The following is an 18,106-nucleotide window of genomic DNA, read 5'->3' as shown; positions in this document are numbered from 1 at the left end:
CCCGGCGGTTGGGGACCCCTGGTTTATTATATATAGATAGCTTTTTATACTTTCAACATATACACACATTCTGGCATTTCTGTTTATGCTTTTTAAAGCAGGTACAGTAGTGACAGACAGCACTGATATAATCTTTGATGAGAAGATTAATAATAACTCTGATTCTACTGTGTCTAGAAATAAATCATGCTATTAAAACCCCACCCATTATTTCTAGGAAACAGTGTTTTGATCCTTTTTTCTTTGATGCTACGGAGTACTTCAGATTTCAGATCTAACAAATAACTTACTACATGGAAAATTTAGCTGGACACTAGGATTTATACTTTGGATCAAATAGGTGAAGATGATTTTTTTATCCTTTTCTACTATAAAGGACAAATATTATTTGCCTGGTATGGCACAGTACAGTAGCAGTATATCTACTATACCTAGTCCTCCACTTACAACAGTTCATTTAGTGACTGTTTGAAGTTACAACTACACTGAAAAAAGTGAAATATGACCATTTTTCACACTTATGACCATTGCAGCATCCCCATGATCATGTGATCTATATTCAGACACTTGACAACTGGTTCATATTTATGACAGTTGCAGTGCCCTGGGGTCATGAGATCCCCTTTTGTGACCTTCTGACAAGCAAAATCAATGGGAACTCAGATTCACTTAACAACCGTGTTAGTAATTTGACAACTTTACAAATGTGGCAAGAAAAGTCTTAAAATGGGACAAAACTCACTTAACAAATTTCTCACTTAGCAACATATATTCTGGGCTTGTGATCATAAGTTGAGGGCTACCTGTTAGTGCTATCCCAGTTTGGACACATTTCATTTTCAACCTCAGAAACATCTAATCTACCACAATTGATGAAATCCAATGGCACAACATTTTGTACAAATTACTCTTTATAAAATTCTGTTGGCATCCAATCATTTTCATATAAAACATTTAATGATAAAATGGAATAGAGTTAAAGATTCTATTTTGTGTAGACAATGAGAAGGGTTATTTTTAATAACAAGAATTGAAGTAGATCTTAGAATGTGTCGTACTTAACAAAAATGGTGTTTTGGATTTATTGGGCCCTGTTTATGTAGAAAAGACACATGAAAATTGTTCTTTGAAGATGCAGTAAAATTGATATTTCTTTAAAACATCTTGGTACAATGTCCTATTAGAGTTCCATTTTGGGAGGGAGTTATTACATATATAACCTTTGAAACAAGGTTTAGCATTTTCATACGTTTAGATCTTACTGCATAAAAACTGACATCTGGACAAAAAAGGTGGATTCTCCATGCTGAATTCATAGCTATAAAATAATTAGTTTTCAGCCCAGGAAAGATAAATATATGGCCCCAATACACAATGGACTGCAGAGTCAATGTCATCATTAGGTGTTTTGAGTTGTTGTTTGGGGGAAAATAGGGAGTATTATGTTCATTTGGGGCTTTGAGTTAATTATAAAGTAATAAAGATAGGATTAAAAAAAATCCAAGAAATAAATAAAGGGTGTTAATAAAATATGGCTCCCATTTATGGAAATAATTGGGTAGAACTTTTATGCACGACTCCAGGAATACATGCTCCGTTTTTTATCTCTCTGATTTGTTTTCTTGTTTTTGTTTCCTAACTTTGTGGACTGTTTGTTTTTCTTCCTCTTTTTTGCTTGTTTGTTTGTTTGTTTGTATCCAATCAACACCAGCAAAATAAATAAATAAATAATACAATCCACCGCTCAAAACGTGGAGAGAGTTCAAGGCTGCCCCTCAGACGTTTTCCCCTCGATTTCTCTTCCGCGGGTTTCCATTCTAATCGACGTTGTTCCCGACGCACCTTTGAAGATGGTGATCTTGGTGGATCGGAGCGGCGGCGGGGTGCGGGGAAGGAAAAGACAAAACACCCAAGATTACGGGCTATCGCCTGCCTGCCTTTCCCAGAGTCTGAGACATAAAAGCGAAGGGAAGAAAAGCCACTCAGGCGGCGGCGGCGGCAGTAACAGCAGCGGCAGCAGCAGCAGCAGTTTCCCTTTCCCCAGCCCTGACTCTACGGGCGCATGCTCACTTGCGCCCGCAGCCCTGGACCATATTTGTCAGGACTACTCGAGAGACGGAGAAAAAAAATAAAGAGAGAGAGAGGATTTGGGGGGGTAAGGAAGCGGCTGGTTCGGATACGATTGCTAACCCATTAACTGCAATTGCACAATGCTCAGGATGGCTTTCAAATTGCTTCCGTTCCTTCGCTGGGGATGAAAGTTGAGAGAGAGAGAGAGAGAGGAGATAAAGGAAGGCAAGCGCACCTCCTCTACCTCCCTCATGAAACGGGCAAACGGGTGTGGGGGGTATTATTATTTAAGGAATTGGGAGGGAAGGTTTCCCCTTCAACATATCCAGCGAAGGAAATATAAGTAATCTGGGGAAAGTGGCCAGATGACTCTGAAGTGGGTGGGTGGGTCGCGGGTGTGTGTGGGGGGAAATCTTTCCTAAAATCCTAAGTGCCTGAGAGTGAAAGAGGAACAAAAGAGCGAGCGGAGGAAGAGGGTGCCTTCGCCTTCTGCGCCCCCTCTTCCCCGCCCGGGCTCTGCTTTTCCCCCACCCGAATTCTTGACGGGCATCGGGAGCGGAAGGGGGCAGAAGTGGCCGGGAAATAAGGAATCGGGCAATCCACACTCGCCCACATATTGATGTGGATAGGTGGGTGGCGGTGGGGGGTGAGCGATTTGCGGCGTCCTGCCCCACCGCTGGTGAGCCGCGGCCAGGGAATTCTTGACACTTCCCCAGGAATGCTGGCGAGGGGGAGGGAAAAAAAAGGGGGCGCCGCCACAAAGATTTGGGGTGTCGGGCGAGAGGGGGCGGACGGGGATCCTGCATCCCAGCGCTCACTCTGTTTTGTTTCAGGGGATCCCTCGGGAGAGAGGATAATGGCTTGGGAAAGAAGAAGCCAGGTTCGGCTTGCAGCGGGATATACCGGTTGAATGTGTAGCATGTGTTGTGTTGTGTCTCCTTTTGCAGAAGGGAGGGAAGGGGAAAAAAAAAAAAAAGGCCTGTTCCGATCAGCGCGTAGCAGCCGCCGCCGCCAGCTTCGGAAGAGAGGATTTGTTCGCGAATTGGGGTAATTTCGCTTCCTTGTCTCCCTTGTGCCGCTTATGGACTTTGTGGCGTTTGAGTGCGCGCGTGGCGGTGCACTCGTGTGCGCGTGTCTCGGGCTATAGAAATATAATACCGAGCTCCCCAATTCCGCCATTTTGGGCAAACTTTGCACACGCACGCACACACCACACGCGCAGAGAGACGCGCTTAGCAGTTTGTAGTGGGAGGGCGCGCGCGCGTGCGCGCGCGGAACGGGCTTGTGTGTGTGTGTGTGTGTGTGGTGGGGAGAGAGAAACCCTTTTGATTCCTGTGCATGTCTTTCACTAAGTGTAAACATATGTGTGTGTGTGTGTGTGTATGGTGGGGAGCGGGGCTCTTCCCGAGGGAGAAGAGTGCAATTTGAAGGTTGTCAGCAAATACACACACACACACACACAAAATCCGGCCGGTAAGAGATACGGTGGATCGCTGCGTAATTTTCAAGGCAGCGAGAAGATGCCTCGTGTGAATTCCGCTTGCCACTCGCACCTGGGTGCCCCTCGCGCTCTCCAACTTTGCTTGCCCGCCTCTCCTTTAAAGCGTCTGCGCTTCCTGGGAAGCCTATGAATGAAACGGGAGCCGGAGACTCGCGTTGCACACTTGTTCGCCGCTCGTTGCGGGGAGTGAGGGTGGGGGGGCTCCTTCTGAAGCTCGCTGCGAGAGTGTGAGAACCCAGGCCCGATCTGGGGCGCGTCAGGGTAGAAAACAACAGGAATGCGTGTGTCCTTATGCGTGGGCGCTCCTGCGGCCCCTTCTGTTTTCTTCCTAGTCGCTTATATAGCAAAGAGGAGGGCGGGTGACAGGGGAAAAGTTTGAAAGGAGCCAGCGGTCCCCAGAGGGAAGACCTCTCTGCCCGCCCTCTTTTCCCGGCCTCAGGTTTGGGGCCGGGCTAAGGAGACCGGGGAGAGCGAGCCGTCTCCCCTCTCTCGGAGGGGGAAATCTGGAGCCCGCCCAGGAGAAGCCTGGATCAAGGGGGGGGGGGAGAAAAAAGCCTTGACCCCCTTTTTTTCTCCTTGGGAGTCGAAAAGGGACCTGGGTGTCCCCCTCCCCCCAGGAATTGGGAACGTGGAAGGGTGTTTCCAAAATGAGGAGGGGACAAAAGGCTTCTTGAGTTCGCTCTCGGCAGCCTCCCCTTCCCGGTTTCCGTCGCAGCCGCCGTAAGAAAAACGGGACTCGATTAACAAACAAGAGTCTTTCATTATGCAACTTCCTCAGTCGAGCGCCCGGTTTCTCTCCTCTCGCTCCTGCCCCGCGTACATCTTCTATTTTGCCCGCCGTGCAACAATCGCACCTCCCTTTCGGGCATTTCCCTGAAGATGGAAGGGAGGCCGGTCGTAAAAAGTTATTTCGGGCGTCCCGGGGCGAGCTGATCCGAGCTACTTTTTTCATGCCTAAGGAGAGAAAAAGAGGCAGACTCGGTGGGGAGGGAAGGAAGGAAGGAAGATAAATCCCGCTGCAGCCTGAAGGTAGGCTTGCGTGGGAAGGGGGGGGGGGAGACACTAGGGGAAGGAGCAGGGAAAAGACCACACTTTTTCCACTCCCCCTCCCCCCGCCGCTCTTAATTTTAGAAAAAGTCGGGGAGGGGGGAATCTGACGGGCTGATCACAGTATTTCTTCCAGAAAGTTTCAAGTGCAGCAAAAATGTAGTTCAAAACTGGCCAAGGAGGGACCCCTACTGGTCAGACGTAGGCATTCACCTTGGGGAGCAAAGTTCAAATTTAATCCTCAAGTTTTTACAGAGACTGTTTTTCGCTGGGTATGAATCGGTAGAGAACTAGGCAGTTTGAAAAGCATGTCTTTATCTTCTCTTCTTAACTGTTGTTTCCACTGTTTCTCTTTTGTATTTCAAGTATTAAAAGTAAGGAAGGGTGAGTGTTATTTAAGAACTTGTGCACTGCTAAAGGTTTAACAGGTAAATATATCTGGGTAGCTATGAGCTTCTGTTCCCTAGTTAGGTTTCTTGTTAGTACTGCTCAATTTCACCTTTGCTTTTAATGCTAATGGTGATAGGAGACGACCCTAAAACAGTTTTGTTTTGTTCATTAATATAAATTTAGGCAATATTATGAGATGCTCATTGCAAATTCACAAAGTTATTTATGAATTGAAACTTAGATTTCCTTATAAAATTTGGAAGTAAAGTAGAGTTATGTCTTCTGTATACTTTGAAAGTGGCATTGGTAGAAATGCTGAAATTAAAAGCTGGTTTGGCGAAAAGCTTAGGCAATGAAATTCTGTAAGATAGAAAATTGATGGAATATTTGTGGCAAATCTTAATCATGTGTAGATTGTAACTCTTTTCAAGGCTGTTCTATGAATATAATGGCTGCGAAGAAGCTGTTCTCAGGCCTTTTCCCTAATAACTACTTAATACCTTCAAGCACCATTCAGCTCTCTTGGACATAATATAAAGCCTGTTCCATATTGAGGATAGACACTTTACTTAACTGGTTGATTAAAGCTAGCTGTTTGGATGGTTTTGAAATGCAAAACAAGATGTGAGATTGCTGTAAAAAGCCAGAATCATAAAAACATTTAGTCTCTATTCTTCCTATAATATTATTCACCATCCTTCCAGTTGTTCAGTTTACTAAACAGAGTTTGTTTCATTCTATTTGGGCATTTTCAGTAATTGTACATGTGAAAAATCTGATGGGATAATGGAAAACAGGGCTACTGAATAAATACTCCCAGGAGATGGCACTGCAGACCTGCTGTTCAGCCCCTGGGCCATTATGGGATTTTGGCCTTTATGTTTTTAGCATCTTAGAACTAATTGAGGTGGTCACCTGGTTAATGTCACTATAGTTGATTATACCTAGGTCTAGCCTTCTTCCAACTAATGCTGGGTTGACCACTGAAATCTTGAACATATTAAATGGCCCATTGAGGGTGAGTTCAGGTGAGACTATTCTTTCCATTGATAGACCAAATAGAAATTAAAGGAACATTTTGTTCTAGTTGGAAAGGTTCTACTTCATGCTTTGGGAAAGAAGGAATGGTTGTTGTGTCTACCAATGCCATGGTTGGTACAGAAGTTGAAGAAGAAAAAGTTGACAAGGGTTGGTTTTTAGCAATATAGGGCTCCATGACGCAATACTGTAATCTTTTTATGAGGCTGTGGTTGAAGAGTTACATAAAGTGCAGCTACTATCAATATATAATTCCTATTGCAACCAATTATATGAACATGACTAATTTAACATTTGGTTCACATCCTATTGTATGTTTCACTATGGAGAAATCTAGTCCAATGGAGACATAAAAGAAGGCCTTTTCAAGGCTACAATTCGTTTGTGGAATTATGTCTGTAAAGAGCACAGGTTGCCTCATTTTTGTTTAGTTTTGTGTGCCTCTTTTTAGCTATTCAGTGACTTCAGATATGATTAATTCTACTCTTTAATAATGATTTTTTTGCTGTTTTTTTTAAATAAAGTTTTATTTGGGTTTTCACACACAAAATACAAGTAAAACATCTTTTTTGAAAATAGCATGGCCCCGGGTTGAACTTCTTTATACAGACACAAAACTCAATTTCATGCTCCTTTTTGTATTCTATTCCATATCTTATACTATTTTACATTTTCTATATAGTTTTTTCCCTCTTTTAATTTTCTAAATTTTATTTTGATTATCTCATCTCAATTCAAATCATTATATTTATACTTTTGTCTGTTCTGTTTCAATTTCATATTATCTTTTCCCATTAAATGAATTTTCTCCTGTAGTTACTAATTGGAGTATGACACCTTTATATCTTTTAATTACATCCATTCAACTCTTATTTAAACTTCAATATATACCTTAAGTTTATGACCTTCAATATAATACATAATACATAACTTCCAATCGAATTCTGCTTGGCACATTCTTATAATACACACTATATTCTTTTTTTTAAAAAAAGAAAGATTGTAAATATATGTAATTATAAACCCTCATTCCATTCCAGTTCAGTTCTATCATTAATAATCATTAAAATCTTAACATCTTTAACACTTCTTTTCAATTAAATATCATACTTCCTTAAAAACACATATAATCTCCATAATTATTTTTCCCTTATTTCTCTTCACATATGTTTTATAAATCATTAAATATACCTTTTGTTACATTTATTTATTGACAAGCATTCCACTGAATTACAATAGCTATTTTATCAGACATTTTAATCATACATTGTTTCATATTTTCTAAAATTACTTCTGTTTCTAATATAACCATACTATCTTATGTACCTTTGCAGAATCCCTTTTTCCATTAAGTTTTCACCCATTATCTCTAAATAGGCCCTGTTTCTCTATATTTTGCATCTGTCCTTTATAACTTCTTTTCCTTTCTTTCTTCCCTCTCATCTTCTCCCTCCCCTTTTTACCCCCTTGTCTCTCTAGTTCTAATTCTCTCTTCTGCATTTCCCTCTTCTGTTGCTTTCTGATTTTATACTTATTTTTCACTCTATTTTTTGGGGGGGAGTTGTTTTTCCCAATCTTAAACTTTCCATTCTCTTTCCCCCCTTTCCTTCCCCTCCCCCATCTAAGATTACTTGTTCATTAAAGATGGCTTCTTCTTTGTTGCAATCTTCTTGTTCTGCAGGCATTTCTTGTTGTTTCTCATAATTCCAAATCTCCATTTCTAAAAACTGAAATACGAAACGAAAAGAACCTCTCCCTTCTTGTGCATCTTCTTTGTACTTTTTAAGTTCCATTTTCAGTTCTTCTAAAAGTGGAGCCATTTTAAAAAGTTTTAAACAACCACCCGATTGATTTTAGTCATTCAAAACAATAACCAAGAATCCAGAAATCATCAAGTAATCCAGATAGTCCCGAGTTATATCTTCTTATTTCTTTTTCGACTTTCTCTTCCTGGGGTTTTTGTTGCGATATTTCAGTTAGAATGTATCTTTTGGAAGTCTTGTTGAGATTTTGCTGTTAGTTCTTTTTTTAAATTCCAGGCAGTCTCCTCCCTTCCAGATCCTACCCTTTTATTCTTTTTCTCTCCTTTCCTGTTTTCAAAAGCTTTTAATTATCCAGAAATCTTTATTATCCCTTTGACTTTTTATTTTCAGCATTAAATGCCTATTGATGTCAAAGTGGATTTTTTTCCAATTTCTTGCTTAAGTCTCTTAGCTGTCAGTATAGGAAAAGGAGAAAACCAAATCTTTTCCCCTTTCTCTCTCCTTCACAGCTTAAAAATCTTCTTAGGGAACAATGTTATTGTTTTTTAACAGTTTCAATTCCAGGGTACCTTATTTGTTGCTTTTGCTGTTTGACCCGGTCAGCCAAAACTTTCTCTTATCTTCCTCCTGCACATTCTTTTCCGGTGGAGTTCTTCTTTGTGGAGGCCATTTCTGACCACCGCTGCAACCGCCTTTGGGAAAGGGAGTAATGGCCAGCTGGGGAGGAGAGATGCGGCTCTCCTCAACCCTGCTGGCAGTCTCCCCCCTCTTCACCACCTCTACGGGATGGCTTAGCCCCGAAACCAGCCAGCTCGGGGCGCTCCAGTGGCAAGCATGGATCGAAGCCTCGCAGAGACGAGGTTTCGGTCTGTCGCTGAAGAAGCTCAAACCAGAAGTCGATTTTTTTGCTTTTTTTTGAGAGGATATTTTAAACATTTTAAACTGAATATTGTCTTAGGAGTTTTTTGGTAAAAAAAAGGACAAGTCATAAATAATCTAAGAAATTAATATAAAAAGTTTGAAACATTTCAAATTGTGTTTTTAGAAGGCCTTTTTTAAACAAATTTATTCAGATGCATTTATTTATTTAAATTTATATGCTGCTCTAAGCCAAACAATGCTATAAGCAGCTAATGATTCAGAGTTAGTAATCTCATTTTTCACCTATTTAGTCATAATTGGAGGAGATAGCCTTTCAATTTTAAGGATCGTATATTCTCATGGGAGTGATACAATATAGGGAGATATTCTTCCTCCATTTCCATGAGATTCATTTTAGCTTATTGTAACTCTTGACAGTGCTGGGAATATTGCTAGTCCCTGACAAGTAGTATGACTTCATTTACTCTCCATTTAGCTCATTACTAAATCAATTAAATAAACTACATTAGGATAGCTTTTTCACATGGTCTGATATATGTATTAGAAAGTTTATGGCATATTATTTTAAAATTTGTTTCATTGAATCACTCTGCGTCAAACAGTACATTTCAATACATTAAGTTGCGATCAGTTTTGGAAACGAGTTTACTTGAATGCAAGATAGTGTTTATTATGTTTTATTTAAGAGCTTGGCCTTGAGCTGTTCTTGAGTTGAAATGAACAGGCTTCTGCTGTATGTTGACAAAAACAGTTTTCTGACTGATAATAAAAATGTATTTCTACACATTGCTTATTTTATCCTCTCAGAATAGATAGTCTGAATAGTGCTATTGCAAAACATACTGTATTGATTAATGTTGAAAGGTTAAGCAATACTATCTCATTTAAAACTTGAAGAACAAGCTAATCGGCTGTAGAACAAATCTGTACCTTAGTAATTCAGTAAATTAGATGTTTAAGAACAAAATAACATTAATGCTAGAATTACGTTATCAATTTATTTCCAAATAAACTGTCTTTAGAATGAATTTATCAGATTTATACTGAATGCCAGACCAATGTAGCAGAATGGGATAACTAACTGGAGGATTCCATACATAACATACATAACAGCGAGATTCCACAGCATAATATGTGATCTATGAAAAAATCTTGAATGTTCTCCCCCCTCCTCCCCCAAATGTGAATTTTCAGTCTTGTGATTGCTGTAACACACTGTTTTGAACTCCGGTCCATAGCTTGAGGGACTATCTAGTTATTGTATTTTTGCGCTAGGATGAATTGGATTGTGTATTAGCTGGCTTGCTGAACTGAAATTGTTATTGCAGGCAGAGACTTTCATTCAGTTTAAGAATGAGACAAATTTTCTGCTACAGTGTAAGTGCTATGAAAATGTTTTTATGAATCCGTAGTTAATTACTGATTTGATTATTGTTAGTTACCCATAGTGTGCTTATTATAAGCAAATCCATTCATCTTTTTGCCCCCTTACCGTAACAATATATATAAACAAAGGAAAGAGATGAGACTAGCCAATACTCTTGTCTACAACTCAGAGGAGTTCTTTGATTACCTATCACAAGCCTTAGGCATGCAGGATATAGTGAAAAGAAAATTAATGGCATTTATGGTTGAAATAAAATACATCAAAGCCAAATATACTGAAGGCTCTGAGGACCGGAAGTATTCCAGACTAAAATGGGGCAGCCTGAACCGTTAACATGTTTTCAGGTGGGAAGAGTTACAACTGTGAGTGATAGCTTCTCAGTTGGCTATCTAGGACCAAAAACTTTGGATTGTGCATACAGTGTGATTCTGGGCAGACTGCTTTGAAAGTAAATACAGGTAGTCCTCCAGTTACAACCGTTCATTTAGTGACCATTCAAGGTTACAACGGCATTGAAAAAAGTGACTTATGGCCATTTTTCACAGTTACAACCTTTGTAGCATCCCCATGATCAAAATTCAGATGCTTGGCAACTGGTTCATGCTTGGGACCGTTACTGTGTCCTGGTGTCTGGTGATCTCCTTTTGCGACTTTCTGACAAGCAAACGAGGAAGCCTAATTCCCTTAACAACCAAGTTATTAACTTCAATGATTCTCTGTGGCAAGAAAGGTCTTAAAATGGGACAAAACTCACTTAACAAATATCTCAATTAACAACAGAAATTATGGGCTCAATTGTGGTCATAAGATGAGGATTACCCCTACCACTGAATGCCATTCCTCTTATTGCTAAATAAATAGTTGTAAGAGTTTGCTTAAAATAGATTGCCAAAAATAATGAAACTAATTATGCGCCATCAACTTCTGCAATGATGTACTGTAGATCGCTTTTCTCCAGGATGATTGTTCCCAATCTGGTCTTTCTAATCTTCCAACAGTGTACCCAACGCTGCTGTAATTGAATCCTCTTGCTTGCCCTCGTGTTCATTTTCATTCTGCTTTTCCCAGCTTTAGAGACAGAGACAAGAAAGTTAGGCCTCTGCCTAATGTGTCCAACTATGATAATTTGAGCCTGTTCATTTGTGCCTCAAGTGGGAACTCTGTGTTGATTTGTTTAATGATTCATCTGTTTGTTTTGTTGACTTCACCAAAGTTCCAAAACATCAATACTGTTTCTACCCTGCTTCTTCAAAGTCCTACTTTCATAGAGTGTCCCAGGCAAAACCGCTGCCTGCACAGTTCTAATCTTTATAGATATAGACCTAGGTCACCTCCACTTTGTACAGCATATCACATCAAAAAAGTAAGTGCAAAGCATAGTTAAAAGTACTTGATTATATTGCCAATAGTAACAAAATCTCTGATTGTGCTTTATTTCTGACCCCCCCCCTTCCCCATCCCTGCAGTGTTGTGAAACGGAGGAGGTTTTGTTAGAGTTGTTTCCTCCTCGCTTCAGATCATTATGGAATTGAGCTTTTTGCCTCATTGCATTGGGAACCGATCAAGATCATCTTCTTTACTTTCTACATCATTGTGGTAGCTGAATATCCTTTTCAAGGCTTTCATTGAACGTCCGAGGCTTATTTCTTGACTGCTGGGTCTTTGATTGTTGATAGTGAACAAGCAGGAACTATCTATACTTTGGTATATGCATCATCAGTTCTGGGGCTTATACCTGTTTTCTATTAGTTTGATCTTTTTACTATGTGATTTTAGTCCCATGTTTTCATTCTGCTCCTTGACTTTCAGTGTTAGATCTGGCAGATCTTTAACAACTACCAGCATAGTACAGTTTACTGTTTCTTCCTCCAATTTTAAATCACACTCTTCTTTTTCGAGTCCAGCCTCCATCAGGTTGAATAAATAAGGGGAGAACTCATAGCCTTGTCTCATTCCTTTTTTGATCTGGATCCAGGCTGTATTGCCATTTTCCATCTGGAATCAGGCTCCCTATTCTACATATAGGGATTTACCCAATGATAATGAGTTGTTCTGGTATTCCCATTTTCCTATACACATTCTAGAGCTTGACATGGTTGACACAAAGGCCTTTCTAGTGAAGCACATATTGACTTCTTATTTTTTCGTTTTCTTTTGTTGAATTCTTTAGCTTTCTGAGATATCCAGTCTGAATCAGCAATCATATCTTTTATTCCTTGCCTTTTCTAAAGCCAGCTTGAACATCTGGCATTTCCCTTCCTGTTTAGGACTTTAATCTGTATTGAATGATCCTGAGCATTATTTTACTAACATGTGACACTAAGGAATATTGTATGACAATCTGCACAAGCTTTTAAATCTATTTTTTATATTGGTGCCTTCAGATGTCTTCAGATCTTTTATTGTTCTACAGATTTGCTTCTGTAGTTTGAATAGAAATTTTACAGATTCTTCTTTTGTGGTTTGCCACATATTTCTATTCCATCAATTCCTGTAGTCTTATCATAGTAACAGTTATCTAGCTAAGTTCATTTTCTCATACTAGATACCAGTAACTCTCTGAACTTCCTGATATCTTTGTCTTTCTTGGCTTTTAACTTTTTTCTTCTTACCAATTTCTACCCTTTATTCTTGAAATCTAGTTTTCTGTTCTTTTTCTTTGGCAGTCTCTTTTTCACATCCATCCTTATCAATTTCTTTGATTTCATACAAATCAAAGAAATTCATTCAGTCTGTCATCTGCACCTCTATAACTGTCTGGTTTGGCTCTGCAACCAAACAAGACAGACACAGACTTCAACGGAAGTCTGCAGAAAAAACAATTGATATAAAGCTGCCTTCCATTGAGGACCTGTATATTGCACGAGTCAAAAAGAGGGCTGTGAAAATATCTACAGACCCATCACATCCTGGACATAAATTGTTTCAACTTCTACCCTCAAAACGACATTATAGGACAATGCACATCAGAACAACTAGACACGAGGACTTCCGGTTTGTCGCGACCGCGGCAGGGATTTGCGAAGCTGCGCGATCCCTGCCGCGCTAGCCGTTTTGGGGCTCCGACCCAGCCGGGTGCGGAGCTAGGCTGCCCTGCAGGGGCAGCTGAAGTAGGGGGATCAGAGAAGGGTTTGGGGGTGCTGCAGACTCCCTCCCTGGCCGGCAGAACTCCCTTTTCCCAGGACGGTGCAGCGGCGGTCCGTAATGGCCGCCACAAAGAAGCTGGCAGCCGGGTAAGAATGCGCAGGAGGAAGTGGAGAAAGTGATTGAGAGGAGAAAGTTTTCTTGGCTCCTAGGACTCTAAGACATATTTAATAAAATTCCTGAAAAGTATGATTCTCTGAATAATACCTGCCAGAAGAGGAAAAAAGCGGCTGCTTGAAGGTGCTGAAAGGATAGCTTTCCCTCTTTTCCTATGGAATAAATAACTGGATATTAAGAAACCTATTTTTAGGTGGAAATTGGTTTTAAGCGATGAGTGGGAAGAGAGAGGATTAAGAAGAAAATATTTGTATGCTAAGATTTGTTGGAGCAGATGCCTTAAGGATTTGAAGACTAGAATATATTGTAATAAGATTTTAAACAGATTTGGACTTTCTTTCTCTTTGATTGATATTACCCCAGAAGGAGAAAGTGAGAACTCTGCCTTGGTTTGGACTGATTGATAACTTTGGGACTGTTTTATCTTTTTATTTTCTTTTGAATATTCTGGTTGTTGTAAGAAGAAAGAAGGAGAAAAGAAAAGAAAAGATTTATAATGGCTCTTTCTGTTGAGGAACTAAGAAAAGAATATGAACAAGCAAAAAAAATGGTAAAGATGGTGTGGAAGAAGCTTTCCTTTTCTTAGAAATGGCGCTTACTAATTATCAACAAAAATTACAACAGATGAAGACAGCAGAGGAACAAGAAAGAAAGGAAGGAGCCATCTTTAATGAATCTCAGAATTTGATCCAGAAAAGAGGAAGAGAGAAACAAAAGAAGAGAAGAGAAAAGAAGAAAACTAAAGGATTTAAGGACTTAAGATCCAAAAAACATTTAAGAAAGGGAAAAATAAAGTGCAAAACCAATATGATGATTGTAAACAAAGGGGAAAAGAAATCGACAGAGAAGGAAGCCGGTAAGGCAGAGGCTAGAAGAAGGGGGGTAGAAAGGTTTGTTGGGAAAAGAAAGAAAGGGAAAAGGTGGAGAAAAAGCTACAATGTTTTGAAATTAAATGGAAAAAGGAATTTTTATGGATAATGGATAAAGTATAATTTTTTTTAAAAAAAAAAAAGATTTTGCAAGGTACATAAGATGAGATGGTAGTATTGCAATGGTTTAAGAGTTGATAAGAGATTAAAATGTTAAAATGTTTAAAAATGATTGGCTTTAAAACTTAATAATAGGAGAGGTTTAGAATATTGTTTTAATTAAAGAGTTTAATAAAATTATGGTATTGATGTTATTATAAAATTTTTATTATAGTATTTCTTTTTAATATTTGGATTTATTGTCTAATTATGCACTTAATTGTGTTGGATGTATTAGTTAGATAGAATGTACCAAGCAAAATCTGATTGGGTATTAGATATTATTTTAAAGATTAATTTGATTAACTTAGGGGGAGATAGAAAGGCATCATACTCTGATTAATGATTTCAGGAGAAACTGATTTTCTTTTTTTTTCATAAGGGATGAGACAAAGGGATGATAAAAATGGACAAAAGATACAAGTATAATGATTTAAACTAAGATGATTAATTAAGGTAGAATTAAGAAGTGTGAAATATGTGGAGAAGTTAATATAGAAGGTTTAGAATGGTAAATAAAATAAGTAATGATATGTAAGATGAGCATGAATATAATTGAAGTCCATGAAGAGAGATACCTGGGCCCAAGTTACTTTCCAAAAGATTTTTTTATGTTTTGTGTGTTGTGTGTATATGTCTTTTTGGGGGAGAATTGGTAAAAACTTGTAGAAATATAGAATGAGAATAATGGTAACTAAGTCAGAAAGAATCAGATGAAATAATAATAATGATATTGAATAAGAGTAAAGAGAAGTAAAGAGAAATTGAATAAGAGGTTTTGGTATATTATATGGAAATGGTTTAAAACAGAATCATAATTTATCTGACTTGTTAAATTTACAATGGAAAAAGGTTTAAACATGTAATGAATAATGATAATTTGTGTGTTTTAAAAATTAATAAAACTTGTTTTAAAAAAAAAAAAAAAGAACAACTAGACACAAGGACAGTTTTTTTTTCCTGAATGCGATTACTCTGCTAAACAACTAATTCTCATAACACTGTCAAACTATTTAGTAAGACTCTATTACTATTTTCTTCTCATCCTTCCTATTACCTATCTCTTCCAACTTATAACTATAACTGTTTTGCTTGTATCTTTATGATTTATATTGTTTTATTTGTCCCCTAGTATGATTCTTGATGAATGTATTTTATTTTTTCTTTATGTACACTGACAGCTTATGCACCAAAGACAAATTCCTTGTGTGTCCAATCACACTTGGCCAATAAAGAATTCTGTTCTGTTCTATTCTATTCTATTCTATTCCATTCCATTCCATTCCATTCCATTCCATTCTAAATTTTGGTCCCCTCCCCACCCCTGTAGTGATAAAATGAAGGACAAAGGCCTATGATTGAAAGGTTGATTGAATTAAAACTCCATTTATTGCTGATTATCTTGAATTAAAAAGAAAGAAATAATTCTACGAGAAGTCTACAAGACAGTCAATACTGGGGGGGCTTTTGTATAATTGCCTGTGGACTAGGCAGACAGTATAAAAACTTGACTTTTAAACCAGCCTGTAAGGGAAGGAAAAATAAAAGATGTTGAGATTTTTTTTTCTATATCTCAAATTGAGATCATTCAAGGGAAACTAGTATTTGGGAGTCCAGCTCTGATCTTTCATCCTTCTGGCAAGCTTTTCTTTATGCCAGGAAACTTTACCGAGCAATCAGAAAAGCTACATCTCCTTAATAGACTGGACTTGAGCCTGGCCAGGATGACCATGAAATGGCAATTGGACTTGAAATTAAAGAAGGTAATTGGGCCATGGAGGATTAAAGTTAGCTCCTCCTGTAAATTGCCATTTTAGTCCTGAGAAACACAACAGGGGATTTGAGCTTCTGCATCATTAGAATCAGAATGCATGCAACCAAGATATTATTTCTATAGCCTTGTTGCTTGCAGTTCTTTGCTGAATTTCTGTAACAATGAGAAAGAGAAGAGAACAATCAGTAGTAAAAAAAAATGAACCCAGTTACAATAGTGTTGGATGCACCATTTGAAAATCTGAAGAATTAGGTTAGTGGATTGTCATGGAAAAAATCTAAGTACAGGTAGCCCCCGACTTATAACCACAATGGAGCCCAAATTTTTTGTTGCTAAGTGAGACAATTGTTAAGTGAGCTTTGCCCCATTTTACAACCTTTCTTGCCACCATTATTAAACGAGTCGCTATAGTTAAGTATCAGCGTTGTTAAGTGACTCTGACTCCCCCATTGACTTGTCAAAAAGTAGCAAAAGGTGATCACATGGCCCGATAACACTACAATCATCATAAATATGAGTCAGTAGCCAACTTTCTGAGTTTTGATTAGGTAACCATGGGGATATTGCAATAGTCAGAAGTGTGGAAAAACGGTCATAAGTAACATTTTTTTAGTGCCATTGCAACTTCGAATGGTCACTAAACAAATGTAAGTTGAAGATTACCCGTATTTAGGTGGTAGCTAACAGTGAACAGTGATTGGATAACACATAATTTACCTGTATGGAAGTTGTTTTTAACTCAGTGGTTCTTCTTTTTCTTTATTGATTAGCCCTTGGGCCATATCAAAGTGCAAAGTTCCAGAAACAAATTATTACTAAAATTAGATAAAAGCAATTTAAAATGGAATTAGATAAAATGCAATTTAAAATGAAATTGGAATAAAATACAGTCTAAAATTAAATTGGAATAGAATACAATAATTTAAAATATAGATAAAATATGATAAAATTATATTTCTGGGTCATCCCTGCAATCTACCCCAATCATATGCAGATCTCAGCTGAACCATTTTGCTTAAGTACTGTGCTGTGTTAAATGTTATTTTCAGATTCTGGCTGCACATAAGGTGAGTTTTGTTTTGATATGGGAATCCCAATGGGTTATTCATTTGATATATAGTCCGAGGTACCTGTCTGTCATCCTCTTATACAGGCAACAATCAAGTAGGATGTGAGCAAGGTCTTCTACCTCTGCCTCTCCGCAAATCAGTGGTTCTTTTGATGAACAAGTTGCTAGAGCAATTAGTTAATTTTATATCTCTGTTTTGAGTTCAAGCCCAGTTATTTCTTGGAGATAATATTGTGCCATGGCAATGCATTTTTTTTTGTATGTGTACGTACACATACATACTTGTATGTGGAATTGCACTGGAAAACAGTGTGAAATAGTGACTAAGTGCAAATATTGCTATGAATCCCTTTATGGGAGTAAAATTTCACAAATATGTTTGAGACATTTTTGTTATACAGGGCAGACAACCAACATAGTTCTAGACTTAATTCAGGTTATTGGTGCGACCCTATACAGGTAGTCCTTGATGTACAATCACAATGAAGCTCAAAATTTCCACTGCAAAGCAAGATAGTTGTTAAGTGAGTTGTGCCCCATTTTATGGCCTTTTTTGCCACAAGTGAATCTGGCTTCCCCCATGGACTTTGCTTGTCGGAAGCCAGTTGGGAAGGTTACAAATAGTGATCACAAGATCCCGGGATGCTGCAGCCATCATAAATACATACCTGTTGCCAAGCATCCAAATTTTGATCATGTGAATACAGGGATGTTGCAGTGGTCGTAAGTATGAAAACCAGTGTTAAGTCACTGTTTTGTAACTTTGAACAGTCACCAAACAAATGGTTATAAATCAAGGACTATCTGTAATGCTTTTCATAATCTGGTTCTCAAATATTTTCAGGAATAGCTGTCACTCTTGTTTTACTTGTCTTCTTAAGCTTACCTTCCAGTCT

At 38.5% G+C, this 18,106-nt stretch overlaps 1 protein-coding gene across 6 annotated transcripts in view; it reads left to right on the top strand.

Annotated features, from left to right (window-relative positions):
* The first annotated feature begins 2,065 nt into the window (after positions 1 to 2,065).
* Positions 2,066 to 18,106, top strand: part of L3MBTL3 (L3MBTL histone methyl-lysine binding protein 3) — an 83,910-nt gene continuing 67,869 nt past the window's right edge. Inside the window, exon 1 of one of the 6 annotated variants that reach the window (XM_087971977.1) lies at positions 2,066 to 2,155. Coding sequence is in view for 1 of the 6 variants with exons in the window: in XM_087971947.1 (XP_087828073.1) it covers positions 2,981 to 3,117 (137 nt within the window). In the remaining 5 variants the exon portion in view is untranslated. Of the gene's footprint in view, positions 2,156 to 2,933; positions 3,118 to 4,505; positions 4,601 to 18,106 lie in introns of those variants that run through there. The other 5 variants (XM_087971968.1, XM_087971947.1, XM_087971960.1 and 2 more) reach the window with 5 other exon arrangements.

The sequence above is a fragment of the Notechis scutatus genome, chromosome 1 (genome assembly GCF_049901735.1).
Source record: "Notechis scutatus isolate UNSWTSFEM ecotype Mainland chromosome 1, rNotScu1.2, whole genome shotgun sequence".
Taxonomy (NCBI): Eukaryota; Metazoa; Chordata; class Lepidosauria; order Squamata; family Elapidae; genus Notechis; species Notechis scutatus.
Note: the sequence above shows the minus strand (reverse complement) of the source record. Positions and strands in the feature narration are given on the sequence as shown.